This window comes from Peromyscus maniculatus, chromosome 22 (genome assembly GCF_049852395.1).
Source record: "Peromyscus maniculatus bairdii isolate BWxNUB_F1_BW_parent chromosome 22, HU_Pman_BW_mat_3.1, whole genome shotgun sequence".
In the NCBI taxonomy this organism is placed as follows: domain Eukaryota; kingdom Metazoa; phylum Chordata; class Mammalia; order Rodentia; family Cricetidae; genus Peromyscus; species Peromyscus maniculatus.
In genome coordinates, this window is record NC_134873.1 from 3386419 (window position 1) to 3405175 (window position 18757).

At 63.7% G+C, this 18757-nt stretch overlaps 2 protein-coding genes across 6 annotated transcripts; one reads left to right on the forward strand and one right to left on the reverse strand.

Moving 5' to 3' along the window:
- Positions 1 to 220: 220 nt before the first annotated feature.
- Sppl2b (signal peptide peptidase like 2B) lies at positions 221 to 15088 on the reverse strand. 4 transcript variants are annotated; one of them, XM_076558855.1, is made up of 15 exons: positions 14940 to 15088; positions 7936 to 8055; positions 7092 to 7271; positions 6733 to 6822; positions 6492 to 6631; positions 6269 to 6408; positions 5858 to 5954; positions 5350 to 5466; positions 4311 to 4392; positions 3915 to 3989; positions 3787 to 3849; positions 3597 to 3696; positions 3060 to 3137; positions 2482 to 2642; positions 221 to 1522 (listed from the first exon to the last, which is right to left on the reverse strand). In XM_076558855.1, the coding sequence occupies exons 1-15, from the start codon at positions 14985 to 14987 to the stop codon at positions 1238 to 1240; spliced, it is 1776 nt and encodes a 591-aa protein (XP_076414970.1). In that variant the 5' UTR covers positions 14988 to 15088; the 3' UTR covers positions 221 to 1237. The 4 variants fall into 4 exon arrangements, with proteins under 4 accessions (XP_076414970.1, XP_076414972.1, XP_076414969.1 ...); XM_076558857.1 differs by having other exon boundaries at positions 2429 to 2642; positions 14940 to 15078; XM_076558854.1 differs by having other exon boundaries at positions 6269 to 6411; positions 14940 to 15078.
- Positions 15089 to 15100: 12 nt separating this feature from the next.
- On the forward strand, positions 15101 to 17867 carry Lsm7 (LSM7 homolog, U6 small nuclear RNA and mRNA degradation associated). 2 transcript variants are annotated; one of them, XM_076558869.1, is made up of 4 exons: positions 15101 to 15147; positions 15977 to 16070; positions 16928 to 16999; positions 17603 to 17867. In XM_076558869.1, exons 1-4 carry the CDS (start codon positions 15142 to 15144, stop codon positions 17743 to 17745), a joined length of 315 nt encoding a protein of 104 aa, XP_076414984.1. In that variant the 5' UTR covers positions 15101 to 15141; the 3' UTR covers positions 17746 to 17867. The 2 variants fall into 2 exon arrangements, with proteins under 2 accessions (XP_076414984.1, XP_076414985.1); XM_076558870.1 differs by having other exon boundaries at positions 15110 to 15147; positions 15980 to 16070.
- The last annotated feature ends 890 nt before the right edge of the window (positions 17868 to 18757 follow it).

Below are 18757 nucleotides of genomic sequence, written 5' to 3' on the forward strand. Positions count from 1 at the left end.
AGCCCAGCTGGGGCTGTGACCGGCTCAGGGCAGCTCAGTGGGAGGTTGGGGAACCACACACACCTCTGCAAAGCAAATCAGGGCATCATGGGGACAAGGGGTGAGGAGGGTCTGCACCCACGGGCTCTGGCCACCCCATGCCTGTCAGGACTCAACACCACTAGAGAATCTACAGCAGGCGCCGTGTCCAGGCCGGACCTCGCAGGACAAGAGGCCGAGGTGAGTATGAAAAGCTCTTTAATCCCCTGACAACCTAGAGCAGGCCCTCGGGCGGCACTGCCCAGAGCCCCTGCGACCAGCTCAGAGATCCTGGTACAAAATGGCTTAAGTTAAGGCGCAGTCCAAGTGGTACAAGCAGGTGGCTGGGCCCAGTGCCCGTCTGTCCACTCGGGCAGGACAGGGGTGCCCAGGGGCCGTCCTCCTCCCCAAGCCCTAGCAGGACTGCCCAGCTGCCACTGCCTGTCACCCTTTTCCATGCATGTGTGAGTGGACACAGGCCCCAGGCTCCCTCACGAGTGGGGACCTCAGTGACATGCAGCATGTGGGGGGGTTCCCTGCAGGCAGATCTGTCGTGGAGTCCAGAGCCCGGCTGGTGAGGTAGAGGACAGACGCCAGGTCCAGACGCCACCGCTGGAGCAGAGGGCAGTGGCTGTGGTGTGGAAGACTTGCAGGTCTGAGCTGAGGGCTAGCGGCTGGGGACAGGACCCCTTCAAGCCTGTGGGTTCCCGCCATGCCGCGGACCGCGGAACCTAGAGCCAGAGCCATTTACTGGCCTGGAGCAGTGGGCAGCATCCTCCGCTCCATCGCGGCATGGCCCTCCTGATGGGGTAAGGACTCCCGTCGACCTGGGCAGGGTGCCCACAGCCAGGTCTCGTGGCCGCTCCCAACATGAACCTGCACACAGGGATGCTGCTCGGGCCCCAGAGCCCTGTCCTGTGGAAGACGGCGCGGCCGGCTGGGACTGCGGGGCGGCGGCAGCGGCGAAGCACCAGAGGCAGCAGCCTGGCATGGAGCGGAGCGGGAGGCGGGGGAGCTCACGGCCTGGTGCAAAGCCGAGCTGGGCGCCGCGGGGGAGAAGCGCGAGGCCTCGGGGGCTGAGCACCATGTTAAGGAGGCCACGACACAGATCTGCTGCCCGGGGGTGGGGGGACAGCTGTCCCTGTCCCCTGCAGGTCCCAGGTGGCCGGCATCTGTGTGGCATGGAAGGCTGAGGGTCCAGATCTTGTGCCTCCTCTTCCTAGGCCAAAGTCCCTGGCTGCACCACAGGGCTGCTGGGCTGGACCTGCTCCCTATTTGTGGGGCTGTCGCCATCCCTGGCAGGGTTTGCGGCTCCTGCCTCCTCAGTGGGCATGGCTGCCTCCTCAGGTATGGCTGCCTCCTCAGTGGGCATGGCTGCCTCCTCGGTGGGCAGGGGTTTCTTGGCCAGCTCTTCACTTGGTGGCTGCGGGGGGAGGGGAGCATCTGAGTCCCTCACAGGTGCAGGCCCCTCGGTTGGAGCCCATGAAGACTGAGGTATGTCCTTCTGTAGAGAGGGGGAAGCTGTGAGGCTGGGGGGGGGGGCAGGGGACCCCAATGGGATAGAACCCAACACAAATGCAGGGCACTTAGAGCAGGCATGACGCCATCCAGCGCCGTCTAATACTATCCAGTGCCATCCAATGCCATCTAATACCATCCAGTGCCACGCAATGCCATCTAATACCATCCAGTGCCATCCAGCACCATCCAATGCCATTCAGCGCCATCCAGTGCCATCCAATGCCAACCAGTGCCATCCAATGCCAACCAGTGCCATCCAATGCCAACAGTGCCATCCAATGCCAACCAGTGCCATCCAATACCATCCAGTGCCACCCAATGCCATCCAGCATACAGGCTGCAGGAGCCTAGGCCTGCAAGGCCCAGGGTATCAGGTCCCGGGATTAGGTGTGTGGGACCGCTGCTCTCCCTCCACACCTCTTACCCTTCCCTGATGCTCCTCCAGAGCCCCTAGAGAAAGGCCACTCACTCCTCTGGGCAAATCCACCCGTGGGAAGCAGTAGCCCAAGAGGTCTGTAAGCGTAAGGCTGGCACTGGGCAGACCCCTGCCTACCCCCGCAGCTGCTGCTGTGACACCAAGAAGTCCTGAACACAGGGCCCACAGGAAGACGCTTCCAGGGAGCAGGGCTACTCTTGGGGAGCCGTGTGTCATCCGCAGCCTGGGGCGGGGGGCACCTCCCACCCCCTCTCAGCCCTTTACTGTACCCTTCACCTGCTCTGGCTGCAACGGGGCCTCTGGGGGAGGCTTTGGCCATGCAGCAGGAATGTCCCCAGCCTCGGGTCACATCCAGTGAATCCCCACAGGGGACCACAAGCCCAAAGTGTGACCTTCCGGAAGCAAGGGACCCGGGCCAGGGGCTCAGTGGGAGCACAGGAGGTTGGACTCAACTTGACCTGGCGCCTTAGGGGTTATCATCGCAGTCATAGCAAACCGGTATTCACCGCAAAGCCGCTGCCGTTCCAGAAGGCACCCAGTTCCCGGCGCCAGAGGGCCACGGTGCAGCTGGTCAGCAGCGTGCAGGGCACCAGGTAGAGCAGCGCGGGCTGGCCACGCTGCATGAGGACCAGAGCCACGAACGTCACCAGCAGACCCAGGCCGTAGGCTGCAGGGGCAGAGGGACAGTCAGGTCACCTCCTGGCGGGGCCACTGTGACCCACCAGGGGACAAGGACAAGGATTCAGGCAAGCATGTGCGGCAAGCTGGTAAGATGGGCCTTCCAGAACTGTGGGAGCGGAGGCAGGAGGATTGTAACTCCAGGCCAGCTGAGCAGCATGAAGCTCAGAGAGAAGGAGCCACAGGGCTGTGCCGGTCGGGGAGGAAGGCAGGCGGCCATGGGAGCCTGTGTGGGAAAGGCTGCACCAGCCCGGGGAGCCTGGGCCAGCACAGCCCGGGCACCGGACGACTCGTGCCCAGCCCTACGGTGACATTAACGCCAGCCTGGGAGCAGTGGCAAGGGGACCAGGGCCTGAGGTAACAGCCAAGAGGCAGAGGGGGTCAGGATGGCAGCGTGACCACCTACCAATGGTGCAGGCCACGAAGTAGATCCTGGACGACTGCACCTGGATGTCGAACCTGTGGCAGTAAGCCACCAGCAGCCCTGGGGGGGGACAGAGTCACCAGACTGCGGCACGGCCTCGGAGACCCGTGTGGCAGGGCGGCCCACGGGGCCCTGCCACGGCGGATGGGCACAGCAAGGATGCACATCACCTACACAGCCATGGGGACACAGACACACGGACACACAGACAGACACACGGACACACAGACAGACACAGACAGACACACAGACACAGACAGACACACAGACACAGACAGACACACATGCAGCCGTGGGGACACACACACACGCAGAGGCAGCCGTGGGGACACACACACACACACACACACACACACACACACACACACACAAACACACACGCACACGCAGAGGCAGGCGTGGCCGCACAGCCATGCCCCACCCAGGAGAACACCTCACTCCCGACCCTTCCTGGACTCAGGCATGGCCGCCCTGCCCACAGCCCCCGTGCTGGCCCCGCCCCGTGCGCTCAGCCCACACCTGGCACCAAGATGTCTCCAAAGCCCAGGAGTGAGAAGGGCCGGTCACACAGGGACAGAGGCGAGGTGTTCAGCCTGGGCACCTTCAGCACCATGGGCAGCTGCGGGGAGAGCCGGGCTCAGGCTGGGGCCCACGCCCATCACCCCTCCGTGGGCCCTCAGCCCACGGCCCACATGGCGGAGTGGCGTACCTTCTCGTGGGTGGATGAGTTTGAGGGCCCGGTGGCCACCTCCACCATGATGCTGTTCCCACTCTGCACAAGACAGGCCTGTCAGCCAGGGCGGGGTGGGGGGGGGCGGGAGGGCGGAGAGAACCTACCTTGGTCAGGAACGGGGTGATGAACACGAAGAAGACGTCGTAGATGAACAGCACCAAGAGCAGCAGTGTGCAAGCCTGCGGGAGCCAGGGCCTGAGGGGCCGCCCGCCGCCACACCCCACACCCCGGGCCCCGCCGGGCTCACCCGCCGCCATACCCCACACCCCGGGCCCCGCCGGGCTCACCCGCCGTCACACCCCACACCCCGGGCCCCGCCGGGCTCACCCGCCGCCACACCCCACACCCCGGGCCCCGCCGGGCTCACCCGCCGCCACACCCCACACCCCGGGCCCCGCCGGGCTCACCCGCCGCCATACCCCACACCCCGGGCCCGTGCCTCACGCAGAGCCCCAGACCTCCACCCGGGACCGGGCTGCCGTGCCCGTCGGCGGCCTCACCTTGAAAGTGGGCAGGCGGATGGTCTTCAGCATGTACAGGCAGAAGGCGATGCCCAGGATGTCCTGCAGGACCCAGGCCCACCTGGGAGGAGAACACTGATGACTCGGAGTTCTGCCCCTGCCTCACCCGACACCGGGCAGCCGCCGCGGGCCTGCCACCACACCGTGGGCTGCACCCGTCCTGCCCACAAGGGGCCTCAGACCCCAGGGGCAACGGTGCCACCAAGCCGGGTGGCAGGGCCCAGCAGCAGGGCCTGTGGCCTGGCTGCACGCAGGGGTGGAGCAGGCCGGGGTGACGGCTCCTGGACCACCGGGTCTTCCCGAACCCACAGCTGTGAGTCTGGGGGTCGGGGCTGCCCGGCCCGGGCTGTGCAGTCAGGAAGGGCAGAAGCGGGCTGCTGTGGGAACAGGGGCCTGTTCCTCCCCGTCACGACAGTCGTCACGGAGACACGAGGGGACAGCAGGGACAGACTGAGTCTGGGTGGGGCCTGACTGTTTTCAGAGCCCCATCGCCCATCACAGGACTTAAACCGTTTCCTTCTCCGTCTGTCAGCGCCAAGCAGCGGGGAAGCCGGGGGTGCCGGGGAAGGCTTGGGCTGCGCCAGACGGTGTTAGTGACGACGAGGAGCCAGGTGGGGACAGGCAGGCGGTCCCCTGGGCCACGGCGCCAGGCCTCTGCCTTAAAGGGGAGTGTGCAAGCGGAAGAACCCCGTGGGAATTCAGTGTGTGTGTGTGGGGGCTCCCACCACCCTGGGGGGGCAGCAAGCGGCACCCCGGCATCAGGCACTGCCTAGCCCACGCCCCGACAGTGGGTGACAGCAGTGGCGCTGGTCCAGCATGTCCCCCGCTCTGCCCAGGACCCTTGTCTAGATTCCAATCAGGGCGCGGGCTCCGCGCCAGGCCTGAATGAAATGGGACCCGGGCTGCAGGCGGCGGCCGCGGTGTGCAGCCCTCCAGATGGGCAGCGCCGGGCCAGGCCGGCAGCGGGGGCACCCGAGGACAGCGGTCACAAGTTGACGGGGTGGCCGGGGACACTTACTGGTCCTCGTTCCGGAAGACGCCCCACACGACGGTGACAGTGACGCAGAAGAGCGCCAGCAGCAGCGTGCGGGCCTGCGGGCGCTTGTGGAAGTACGGCAGGTTGTTGTCGGGGACCCTGGAGGGGGCGCCCGCCCATCAGCGGCGTCCGCCTCCGCCTCGCGCCCACCCCGGGGCAGACGCCCGACTGCGGGCCTGTGCCCCCCGCCGGCCAGGCCCCTCTGGCTCCAGGAGGGCAGCCCGGGGCTCCACCCGGTCACTGCTGGCCTTCAGGGCCCCTCACCCAGCCCGCCTGGCTCTGGGCAGCAGAGCTGGTCCACGGCACCCCGGGGCTGTAGGGGGCCTGTGGTGCTGCCCCACCCCCGCGACCCGAGCCACAGCTGCACACGAGGGACGCAGTGCACGGGGCCTGGGGCCCGCCCCCCCCCCCGCGATGGGCACTCAGGGGCATCTGCGGCCTCTCTGCTGTGCCAGCGGGCGGGGCGGGGCAGGAGGGGTGGGGGGCTCACCGGCACGTGCAGAAGGGCAGCTTGCGCACGCAGGGCGCCAGGCAGCTGTAGAGCCCGGTGGAGGAGGCCAGGCAGAAGATGCCGATGATCACGTAGACTGCGGGCCGGGCGCGGGCGGGACAGGGACAGCAGGGCAGGAAAGACACTGAGTCAAGAGAGCTGGGCGGTGGGCTGGGGGCGGGGCTCTGCGGGGGTGGGCGGGGCTCTGGTGGGAATGGGCGGGGCTCTGGTGGGGTGGGCGGGGCTCTGGTGGGAATGGGCGGGGCTCTGCGGGGTTCTGGGGGTGGGCGGGGCTCTGCGGTGTGGGCGGAGTTCTGGCGGGGTTGGCGGGGCCCTGGGGATGGGCGGGGCTCTGCGGGGCAGGCGGAGTTCTGGCGGGGTGGGCGGGGCTCTGGCGGGGCTTCAGCGCACCCAGGTGGTCGTAGAAGTAATACAGCAGCACCAGCATGAAGCAGCACATGACGACGAACACGCAGATCATGACGGGCGTCACGTCCACCGCCTCGTCCTCCTGCTTCTCGGGCCCGTCGTCCCGTTTATGCTTCATGTACCTTCTTGGGAAACACTGGGGTCACCCTGGGCCCCGCTCCCGGCAGCTCGGCCGCCCGCGGGGCCTGTGGTCAGCAGTACTCACTTCTTCACGTCCCGGCTGCCGGCCCAGTAGCCGCCGAGGGCGACGGTGCCCACGGCCATGACAAAGATGATGACCATGTTGTAGTCCATCACTGGCTCGCTGGGCGCGTACAGTGCCACCATCACCGCATGGCCGAAGCGCTGTCCCCAGGGAGAGAGTGGGCTCAGGGTGGGGGGCACGACGCCCCAGCTCCACCCGGGACCAAGACCCGGAACCCACAGTACCTGCTCCTAGGACCCACCTGGAAGATGTCCTGCAGGTCCCTGTGACTAAGCAGGGCCACGGGGATGCTGATCTCCTCGTACTGCGTCTTGTTGCCTCCCGGAGGGACCTGCGGCGGACAGAGGAACGGGGTCATCCCGACCCTCGGCGGACAATGCCAGCCCTCCTCCAGGCACCAAGCCCCGGTGCTCACGGGCCCTAAGGAGGGCAGGGCCTGGAGGATCCTCTGAACTGGCCCAGCCCGGTGGCCACGCTAAGGGTCTCCAGCTCATGAGCAACTGCCCCTCACGCCCTCCCCAACCGCTTCAGCGTCCATCTGAAGCCAGGGCCCCCGACGCTGTCCCACCACCCACAGGTGACGGGGACTCGGCACCCTACCAGCTTCTCCTTGCTGACAACCAGCAGCGCGCGCGCCCCGCTGCCCTGGGCCAGCCGCACTTTCTCGTAGAAGGTACAGTTGCCCCGGGCCACCAGCGCGACTTGGTTGGTCAGGTCCACAGGAAGGTCACGGTAGGAACAGAGCTGTGTCGAGCTTAAGTCTCGAAGCTTCAGGAGAGACTGCAGAGGGGACGGCGTCAGGGCCACCAAGTCCCACGGGAAGAACGGAGAAGCACACACTAGCTACCCCTCCAGGCACCCACACCAGGACAGCCAGGCCTGTCCTCCCCAGCTGGGGTGGGAGGCTGCTCTGAGTACGCCGTGAGGAGACACACAGGTCCACACAACATGCAAAGCTATAACCAGTGCACCTCACAAAGCCCTCACCCCCACACCGGCATATCCGCCAAAGCCTCCTAAGTGTCCCGGCCTCAGTCCCGGTCACAGTGACATGAGCACCACTCAGAGCTGAAATACCTTGAGACTTTGGACCTAGAGGCTGGGGCCATTCACACGCAGTCCACATGTGCATTCACACACACACACACTTCAGTGTAGATGGGAAGGGGTGGAGGGGCCGACTCAGAGGACAGGCACCTCTCTGGGAACAGCATGGGGCATACCAGGCACGGGGTGGCTCTGAGGGCGAGATGGAGAGTTGGCCGCCTAACAAGCCTGTCTGACCAGGCTCCCCACAGCCTTAGCTTTTACTCCTGAGCATGAAAACCCAGGCCAGAGGGATGGCGTCTGCCAAGGACTCCCAGGTGAGTGCCAGGAGCCTGGCTGCAGGGACGGGTGTCGGCAGCAGACCACAGGCACACGTGGCCTCCAGTGGGCAACTCACCACCTTGCTGAGGTCGTGCGGCAGGTGGGCCCACTGTGGGTTGTAGAGGATGCAATAGTCCCTGCCCCGGGTCCCGCCGCTCTGGGAGACCACTCGCAACACGCCCAGTTCACAGGCCACCTGCAACGACCAGACATCGGGGACGTCTCAGAAAGGGCGCCCACGGCCCTGGGCTTGGTGAGGACACCAGTGAAAAAGGCAGACAAGGACAAGGGCACCTTCCTGAGCAAGGCATGGTGGCACAGGCCTGTCATCCCGCACTCGGGAGGCCGAGGCAGGAGGACAGCCATGAGTTAGAGGCCAGCCCGGGCTACAGAGACCCTGTCTGAAAGGGTGAGCTTCTCCCTGTCCTTCCGATGCTGGCCCTGCCCACCAGGCGCAGCCTGCCACAGAACGGTTCTGCGAAAGGGACCTCCGAAGCAGGGAGCTACAGAAGACGGCCCGTTCCCAGGGCCAGCTGTGGTACCAGCACTTCATAGGCGCCCCGCAACCCTCTCCTGGCTCCCTGGGTCAGCTTCCCTGGGTTCCCATGACCAGTCCCTGGTGGCTTGCTCCAAGGAAGCCAGGTACCTCTCTGGACGAGAGACAGGATCCCAGGAGAGAAGCGGTGGCAGCTTGCATGCCCTGCCCCCCCCCCCCCCGGCCATGGCACTGAGCTGGGGATGCCCCCAAAACCACACTGGAGCTAAGGATATACGCAACCGGTAAGAGCGGTACATGAGGGGTGGGGGGTCAAAGCAGCCACAGCCAGCTGTGTGGCATCTGTTGGGATGCCAGCACGTACTGAGGCTCAGCTGTCTGTCCTGGCCGATGCCCCGAGCACGGCCTTAGCCTCCCTGTCAGCTCGGGCCGGCAGGCGTTGGGGAAGGGAGGCAGACATGGAGGTGCAGGCTGGCTGTGACAGCTCGGAGAACACGAGGTAGACCCGGTGCTAATAAGTGCTTCCTGGGCTCCAAAGACCTGAACCGCGGGAAAAGGCAACAGTGGAGGGGCGGAGAGGGGCGGGGCTAGCAAAGATGAGTGACACCATCCCAGCCCACCCTTAACGGGGCACAAGGGCCCAGATGCGGCACAACACGTCCTAATCACAGCACTCGAGGCAGGGACCTGTGAGTCAGGGACCAGCTCCGTCCACGGAGGGAGTTCCACCCTGGGGCCTGAGTGGGCAGAGCCACGCAAGTCGGCCCAGGCCAGCCCGGCAGCCCCACAGCTGTGGGCCAAGAAGGAAGAGGCGGAGGGCTTGTGGAAAATGACTGAGCAGAGGGCTCCACGGGCATGTCCCCATCCATGCTGCTGCGTCCAGCCTTTCCCTGCCCGGGGAAGCGTCGCCACAGTGCTGAGCTTGGACCTGGCCAGTGTTTCCCTTTGGACATCCACCCAAGAGCAGCTGGAGACAGTGTGACCTACTGCCCAGCCTCCACAAAGCTTCAGGACCCGAGTTCCAACCCTGGGACCCACAGGGCAGGAGAGAAGACTCCCACAAGTTGTCACAGCATGCACATCTAAGCACACAGATTCAAACACAAATGCATGTTTAAAAAACGTGGTTTCATGACATAACGCTAATCCTTGAGTCTGACGGAGTCCCACAGATCTGCAAAAACGCCAATCATGTGCACTGCTGCCACCATGGCCGCTCCCCCCACAGCAGGCCCCTGATGCCAAGGACTGTTGGGGACTATTGGGGTCCAGCCCCTAATAGTCTCCTTTCCAGGGTCCGCGGAAGGATCTATCAACCAGCTGATAATTAATCTTTGATGAAATGAAATGAATCTATGTACACGAAACTCCTTAGTCCATATACTTTATTATTCTGTGACAGTTATAAGCTTATATTCTGCTCTCATATTCAGGTCATCTTTAGCCTGATTTCTCTCTACACTTGTCTGCGATCCCCTCTAGGTTCTATCTTAATTCCTTCATCTAGTTCTGTCCCTTCTAGGTTCTCATCTATCTAGTTCTTTCCCCTATCAGCTCCTCTCCTGTCTCCTTCTCTCTCATCTGGCTCTTCCTCATCTTGTTCTTCCCCATCTGGCTCTTCCTCATCTTCCATCTCGTTCCTCTTGTCCTCTCTTTTAGCTCTTCAGTCTAGTTCTTCCCCATCTCAGTTCGTTCCTCTCAAGTTCTTACCCATCTAGTTCTTCCATTCTCTTTTCTCTTCTCTGTCCTCTCCTGCCCTGGGAGTTCTGGTATATATACACTTACAAGCAGTATTTCCTTAGCAGTGCAAAGCCAGGCTTCCAGGGTCAAATGGAGGGGTGATAAGAATAGGCTTAATTGACACATCCGCCAGGCCTTCTCAAACAGGTAACCTGGATGCTTAAGTCTGTTCTTAGAGAGTACAGAGGTATCTCTGATAAGGTACTTTCCTCCATCCGATGATGGACCTGGCCGGATGCTACCAATAATGATAATTACAGGGAGGCTTGAACTGGGAGTTCTGGCTGAGCATAGCTGTTAGCACACAGGTTATCTAAATATTCCTAGAAGTGGTTAGGTAAGTAGTTAGAGGTCTATAAAGTTAGTAAGGCTGTAAGAAAGGAGGGGTCTGAGCTAAATTGTGTAAAGCTATTACTTAATGTCTACCTGACTTGGGCGGTGTCCCCTTGTGGAATTTACCTTAAGTCAGGAGACTCGCCTGTGGGTTGTTATCACTGTTAATCCTCGGAAACTGGGTGGCCACCTGGGTGATGTCTCCTTTAGTCCTTGAAAGTGGCTAGGGGAGATATCTGATTCCAGAGAAAGCCTTTCCTGAGGCTGTTCTCCAAATGCCTGGAATGTGTATGTCCAGAGAGTGATCAGTCCACACTGTTAGTCCTTCTTAGGGGAAAGTCAACTGGGAAAACTAGGAAGGCACACATGATTTTCATAACAGAAGACAGCTGATATATAACAAGCCAAGTAACACCAAAAACTCCTTGGGATTTGGCTTCCTCTGGAGGAATTCCCTGATCCCTCCAGGTAGTGACTTTGCCATAACCAGCTGAGTTCTTATGATATATTCCTGCGGCCCGCAGCAAAGGACATCACAAACTAGCTGCAAGACAGGGAAATCAGGCTGGGGCCGGGCTGGCAGGCCACCCCGAGACTAGGACGACGGGCCCTGTGCACCGCAACATCTCACAGGGGATGTGCCGCTGGCGCAGAAGTGACATGCTGTTCCAAGCGTGACCAATGACTTCAGGTTGGCCACAAGGCCTGCCTACAACTCACATGTGCTGTGAGCCCGGGCAAAGGCTCTCGCTGGGGAGACCACCGTCCGCAGCAGGAACACAGTGGCTGCTGTTGACAGGGTCTCGTGTAGCCCGGGCTGGAGACCGACTCTTTCTAACTGAGGATGACCCTGAACTTGGGATCTGTGTGCTGGGATGACAGGCCCACACCTGGTTTTGTGGCGTCAGGGATGGAATGCAGGGCTTCGTCCACGCTGCTGTTTTGATGAACGTTTGTGATGTGCCTGTCAAGATGCCCTCTACACATCTGTGTTTACCTCTAAGGATCACGGCCGCTGCCGGCCCGTTCAGTCAGGGGGAAACCACCCAGCTCCCGAGAGCTGACGAGACAGTGGGCCAGGGTCAACCTTCATCAGAGAAATGCCCACATCTCCCTCCCAAGGCTCAGGCATGTCACAGAAGAGGAAGGGGGCGGGGGTCTACGGCTCGGAACTCCACCGTAACTTTCCTAAATTCAGAAAGCTGTAAGCTCGTAAGGCCGTGTCCTCCCGTGGCTGAGGACACACACACAGTACTTGCTGGGGGGAGATAGTCCAGGGCCGCCAAGCCTGTCAGGAACCGGCTTTTCAGTGACGAGCCACCCACACTCCGGTGAGGACTCCCCATGAGTCCACCGCTCCCTTAAGCCCCACCTGGGCGGAGCCCCTCCAGTCCCGTGGGTGACCTATCCAGGGCGCACAGACTCTGTTTACGTCTCCCCAGAAGTCACTCGACATCTGGGCTCCAGGAGCTCACCCTCCTGGCTGCAAACTCCTCAGGGAAAGACTGGGCGGCACCTGAGGACCTGCCATGGAAACAGGATGGACACCAGCCTTGGATACCAACTTGCAGCCAGCAGACTGGCAGGGTCCCCACCAGGGACCCTGGGACTCTCACAGACCGGGCGGGCTTGTCCTTTTCGGAGATGGGGCCCCAACTCCCTGGAAGGGACTCTGGTCACCTCAAGGTAGCAGCACAGAGGACCCAGGCTGGCCCAGCCCCTGTGACTCTCAGAGGCGCTGACCACACAGTGCCAGCCACTGTGGACTCTGTTTTCAAACCTCCACCACCTCAGGGACCCACTGTCAACTCCAGCACCAACTGCCCAACCGCGGTCCCCAGAATATCATCTCCGCCTCTCCAGGCTGCTGGCTGTGCCAGGAAGGCCATGAGTCCCCAGCTCAGGGGAGGGAGGGGCAGAAGGCAGCAGAGACCACGGGGGTCAGAGCGCCCCCAAACCCCTCCTGACTGCCGTCTGGGTCTACAGTTTGTACTGGCACACACCAGGTCCACTCCTGTGGGAGCGCCCACGGTTCCTTCCCGTCCCGGGACCAGGGCAGCTGTGATACGGGCCAGCAGAGCCCTGCTCTGTGGGCCGGGGCCGGGGCCCTCCGTGAAAAGTGGCTTTTGTGTGAAACGGAAATCGATAGAACTGCCTCTCCTCACAGCGGTCATTTACAAGCACAAAGGCGCATTCATGGTCGCCCACCCCACAGGGCACATGGCAGCCTTCTGCTCCCTCACCACAGGGACGGCACAATGACACTGAACCGGTCGGCCTCTTCCAAGAACCAGTACCCAAGGCTCCGTGATCGGGTCACTCTTGGGAGAACCCAGAACGGAAGCCCCCACCCACCCCATCCCCGGCAGCAAGCTGACTTAGACGCATCTGGGCACCACGAGCCCCAACACCGCCTCAGAGTGGTGGGGGACCAAGAGGACACAAAGGGAGCCGGCGGTGGGGGCCTCGGGGGCACCAGACGGGGAGCCGGCGGTGGGGGCCTCGGGGGCACCAGACGGGGAGCCGGGCGGTGGGGGCCTCGGGGGCACCGGACGGGGAGCCAGAGGTGGGGGCCTCGGGGGCACCAGACGGGGAGCCGGCGGTGGGGGCCTCGGGGGCACCAGACGGGGAGCCAGAGGTGGGGACCTCGGGGGCACCAGGGCATGGTGCCAAGTACTCCCACTGCGCACTCCTCTCGGGGGAGGGAGGTGTAGCTGGGGACACCCGGTCTCGCAGCCCGGGTCACAGACCGGCAGAGGGTCCAGGACGGCCACCAGGCCACCTCCACCTGAGCCAGCCTCATTACTGGGCACTTGGACCAGGCTGTAACCCAGCCAGGAACGCCGCCCCTGCCTGTTCCATGCAGGATAAGGTCCCGGTGATGCCCGTTGCCTGCCCAGGTGACGTCCCCGGGCACCCAGCTTCACCGCCAGCCAGCACCCAGGCCCTGCTGCTCCACCGTCTCCAGCCCTGAGGAGGGGCACCCCCCCTGCAGGGGACCACCACAGGGATCACCTCCAGTCATGGGTGCTCATCCCCGGGGAGACGCCATCTCTCACACCCTTCTCCTATCCTTGGCAAACTCCTATTCATCCTTCAGAACCTCCCAGTGTCACTGCCCCTGAAAAGACCTCCACCCGGTAAAACAGACCAGTAAGAAAGGCACAGGCCGGCCAGGGCAGGACCAGTCCAGACTAGATGACAGGCCTCGGTGGACATCACCTGCCGGCCAGGGTGGCGCCCCGAGTCAGGCCCGTGGCCCAGGACACATGACGCGGAGCCCCCGACTGCTGGCAGGGCGCCACAAGCCCTGACACACTTTCAAAAGCTGGTGTCCGGCCAGGAGCAGGACGCGGGGACAAACGTGGCCCCAGGGAGCCGAGGGCCACAGGGTGGCGTGGCTGGGAACCACGGGCCCGGGGATGCCTCCTGCCCGCCAGCCGGCCAGCGCCGGGTCGGCTAGCCTAGGCTACAGAGGGAAACCCTGCTGCAAAATAAAAAAGCGCCCCCAGGATAGGCGCACAGTCTGCCCTGCGGGCCGTGCCCGGCAGAAGCCAGCAACCCCCGGGGCCGAGGCTGCAGCCCTCCAGGGTCCGCGCAGAGACCCACAAAAAGGAACCTAACATCTAAGCGGGGCGCGGGGATGCGGGCCCTGCCATGCCGGCGCCTGGGGTACCGAGGCAGGTGGTCAGCTGTGAGTTCCAGGCGAGCCAGAGCCTCACAGGGCGAACAGAACCAGCCTGGGCGACATGGCAAAGTCAGAGGCCGGCCTGGGCTGCGGGGCGAGCCGGGGGGAGGCCGGCCTGGGCTGCGGGGTGAGCCGGAGGGAGGCCGGCCTGGGCTGCGGAGGGAGCCGGAGGGAGCCGGAGGGAGGGAGGCCGGCCTGGGCGGCGGAGCGAGCCGGGGAGAGCCGGGGAGAGCCGGGGGAAGGCCGGCCTGGGCTGCGGGGCGAGCCGGGGAGAGCCGGGGGGAGGCCGGCCTGGGCTGCGGGGCGAGCCGGGGAGAGCCGGGGGGAGGCCGGCCTGGGCTGCGGGGCGAGCCGGTGCCCGGCGTGCGTTACGGAGTGAGTTCAAGACCAGCCTGGGCTACACGGCGAGTTCAAGGCCAGCATGCGACCGTACCTCAGGAAGCAAAGCTCACCCAACGCCAACCGCCCGCCTGGGTGCCAGGTCGGGGCGCATCCCGCGCACGCCCCGTCTTGCACTGACCCACAAGTGAGGACCCCCCTCCTGCCCAAGGTCACGGGGCAGAAGCCGGAGCGCAGGGCTGCAAGCATCCGGGGGCTGCGCTGGACGCCCCCGGGGGGACGGGGGGGGAGCGCGGGGACTCGGCCCATTCTGCACAAGGGGAAACTGAGGCCGGCAGGGGCGGAGGCAGCAGCAGCAGCGGTTGGGGCCCCAGGGCGGGTTCAGGCCGGCCGGAGGTCTGCGGTGGCCAGAGAGGGCGAGGGGACGACCGCAGGGTCATGGCCCCGGCCCCGGGAGGAGCGGGCGCCCCGCCGCGGGCCTCACCTGGGCCGCCAGCAGCAGCAGGGCCGCGGCCGGCCGCGCCGCCGCCATGTCCGCCGCTCCGCGCAGCTCCGGGCCGAGGGTTTCCCGGCAACGCCTTCGGGGCCCGCGGCGCGCAGGCGCCGAGGCTGCGCGTGCGCGGACGCTCACCCTGCTCTGGAAGGGGGCGGGGCGGCGCCTGCGCAGAGCGGCGCGCGGCGGCACGATGGCGGTGAGCACCCCTGGGTCGCGGGGGGAGCGGGGCTACGGGCGCGAGGGGCGGCGGGAGCGAGAGCCGAAGGCCAGAGAGGGGGCGCCGGACGCCGGAGACCGGCGGGGACGCGGGGAGGCGGGGTCACGTGGGACTGAAGGCCTGGCGACGGGGGACGGGGGGCGGGGGACGGGGATGCAGACGGGGGACGGGGATGCAGACGGGGGACGGGGGGCGGGGGACGGGGATGCAGACGGGGGACGGGGATGCAGACGGGGGACGGGGGTGCAGACGGGGGACGGGGGTGCAGACGGGGGACGGGGATGCAGACGGGGGACGGGGATGCAGACGGGGGACGGGGATGGGGACGGGGGATGCAGACCGACAGGGGATGCAGACGGGGCACGGGGATGGGGACGGGGGACGGGGATGGGGACGGGGGATGCAGACCGACAGGGGATGCAGACGGGGGACGGGGATGCAGACGGGGGACGGGGATGGGGACGGGGGGTGCAGACGGGGGACGGGGATGGGGACGGGGGATGCAGACCGACAGGGGATGCAGACGGGGGACGGGGATGCAGACGGGGTTTGCAGACGGGGGACAGGGGACGGGGGATACAGGTGGGGAACAGAGATGCAGATGCGGGACATGGGGATGCAAACAGAAGGACATGGGGATAGAGACAGAGCTGCAGATTCAGGGAGGTAGGATTCAGTTAGCAGGGCGTGGGAGGTGGAAATGAGGGTGCAGATGGGGCTGTGGTGGAAAGGAGTCCCTGGGTGCCGGCTCCAGGCAACAGGGATGTAGGAAGACTGGGCCTCATTCCTCAGCTCCACCACTCTCCAGCAGGACAAAGAGAAGAAGAAGAAAGAGAGCATCTTGGACCTGTCTAAGTACATTGACAAGACCATCCGAGTGAAGTTCCAGGGTGGCCGGGAAGGTGAGTGCTCCCTAAGACAGAATCAGAGTCACGGCCAGCGTGGGAAGCCACCCAGAGCAGGCATTTTAACTCTTAACAAGGGCAAAGCTTGGGCCATGCCGTAACATTGAGAGGTACCAGTAGGCCCCATTGTGAATGGGGAAACTGAGTCTCAGGGAGAGAGAGCCAGGTGGGGTAGCACCCAGACCATTATTGGTAGATCCTGAAGGAAGAGACCGGAACACTGTGGGGACAGAGGAGGAGGGAATGGAAAGATGGAAGGAAGGAGTCCCCTCAGGAGCCTGGAGGCAGAAGTGACCCAGGAGGTTTCCCGGGCCAGTCTGAGCTTGACATAGACAAGACCGTGTCTCCAAAACTCAGCCAGGGCTGAGGCTAGCTCAGCGGGCAGAGCACTGGTTTAGCGTGCATGAAGCCTTGGGTTTCATTCCCAGCACCATGTAGACCAGGCGTGGTTGTACGAGTCTGCTGTCCCAACACTAGGGAGGTAAAGGCAGGATTGGGGGAATTCAGGGTTATTTTCCGGCTGCCTAGTGAGTCTGAGGCCAGCCTGGGCAAATGAGACCCTCTCAGGACCAAAAAAAAAAAAAAAAAGCTATTTTGTGTTACATGGAAAGTGCAGAATTCAGTTTGGGGGAGCACGCGTTTTATTAACACTTGGCCCACCATGAACTCTATCTGTGGCCCTTCCACACTGGACAGAAGAGGGCTGGAGTCACAGTCACCAGCCACCACACAGGGACACACACCCCCATGAGTTCTGTAGTGGCAGCTGTCCCTGAACTGTCCCCATGCCTGGGTCTGCAGCAGGAGGACAGTGACATCATCCTCCCATCCCTCTCCTCCCCATATTCCTCAAGCCAGCGGGATCCTGAAAGGATTTGACCCACTGCTCAACCTGGTGCTGGACGGGACCATCGAGTACATGCGAGGTGAGCTGTGGTTGTGGGGACGCCACCAGGCCCTGTTCCTGCTCCACCCCTGTGGGGTCACATTGCGGCAGGTGGTGACGTAGGGGGCAGGCTGGGGTGCAGGACCGTCCCTGACTGCCAGAAAGGTGACAAGCCTGCTCTGATGGCCCCAGGCTTGAGACTCCCGGCTCATTCCCCTCAGCCCTCCTGGGGACGCCGGGACACCGACCTCTCTCTGGAATGTCTGCCTGTGTCGGTGGCTCTGGGCCCATAGGGTCTCAGCTCATTCCAGAATAATGCCCGTAACACCCACAGAGCGTCCCCTCCCAGTACCCATGACAATTACCTCCTAATCGTTCTCCATTTCTACCTCCTGTCCACCCTCTCTGGGGCCTCTGCTTCCCCCGCAGACCACCCCTTGGTGTTTATGGGGTGAGCATCTGCCCTTTAGGGTTCTTATAGAGTCCAGGTACCCATGTCCTCAGTCAGCTCTGAGACCCGAGTGCCGGGGTCTGCCCGTCCCCAAAAGAGCTTCAGGAGACGGGACAGCCCCCGTGAGGTCTGGTTGTGGGACGCTGGGGGAAAGGGCATGTCTTCAGTTCCTCTTGTCTGTCAACCCCCCAGACCCCGATGACCAGTACAAGCTGACGGAGGATACGCGGCAGCTGGGGCTCGTGGTCTGCCGTGGCACCTCCGTGGTGCTCATCTGCCCGCAGGACGGCATGGAGGCCATCCCCAACCCCTTTGTACAGCAGCAGGAAGCTTAGGTGGAGCGCCGCCTGCTGCCGGGGACCCCCTCCCGGGGACCTCCCTCCTGGGGAACTTCTGTGTGGTGTTTTGATTTGTTTCTCTTTTGTTTAGTTTTTTAATAAAATTGCCCACTTGAGCATCCAAGTCTCCTTCCCTACCCCTTCTGCTGCGTCCCTTTGGTCTTCTGAGAAGCCAGGGGTGGGGTGGAGGCCTGGCTTGGACGCCGTGGTGCACGGGACTAGCAAAGGGACCAGAGAGGCCTGGGCACCTGAGGTCACCTCAGCACAGCCTCACCTCACAGCCTCTCTTTCCTGCTGGGCTGTGGCAAGAGGACGACATCTGGGTCCTGCCGGGCCCTGGCGTCCCCCACACGCTGTCCTCCTCAGCTCTGGCTCCAGGGCATTGTTCTGTCCGCCCAGGGAGCCAAGAGGACCTGGCACGCTCGCCCACGTGGGGGATGGAGAGACAGCTGTGCAGCACAGTGGCTGGCAGTGAGCCTGGGGCCCCGGGGTCTCAGGCTGGGACAGAGAAGGGCCAGAGCCCTGCCTCAGGGCAGACAGGCAGACTGACCTGCAGCTGTACTTGGACCTGCACTGGCGTGGGGCAACCATAAATTAGGGAATTATCCTGGCCCTCGGCCTTCCTAGCCCCTTCCCGTCACCTAGGCTGGAGCCCACGGCCACAGTCCCCAGAGACAGTCAGCCACTCTTAAGTTTGGGGAGGCCAGGCAGGGGGAGCCAGAGTCAGCCAGAGTCCCTCTTCTCAGTGTCAGAAATAAGACCTGGTGCCTGCCATCCCTGCTTACTGCTCCCAGAAGCCATGGAGGAAATTAAGTCAGCGCTGCTGACCCTCCCCAGCTCCCCAAAGTCAGCAAGCCTTGTCCCTGACACCCCTCGAATCTGCTCCAGAAAGTCCACTTCCCCCACCTTTGCTGAGTCTTAAGGGAGTGTGGTCAAACAGCCCCACCTGCCTGCACACAGCAGACATGTCACCGGCCCTGGAGACGCCCAGCTCAGAAAACGGCATGAA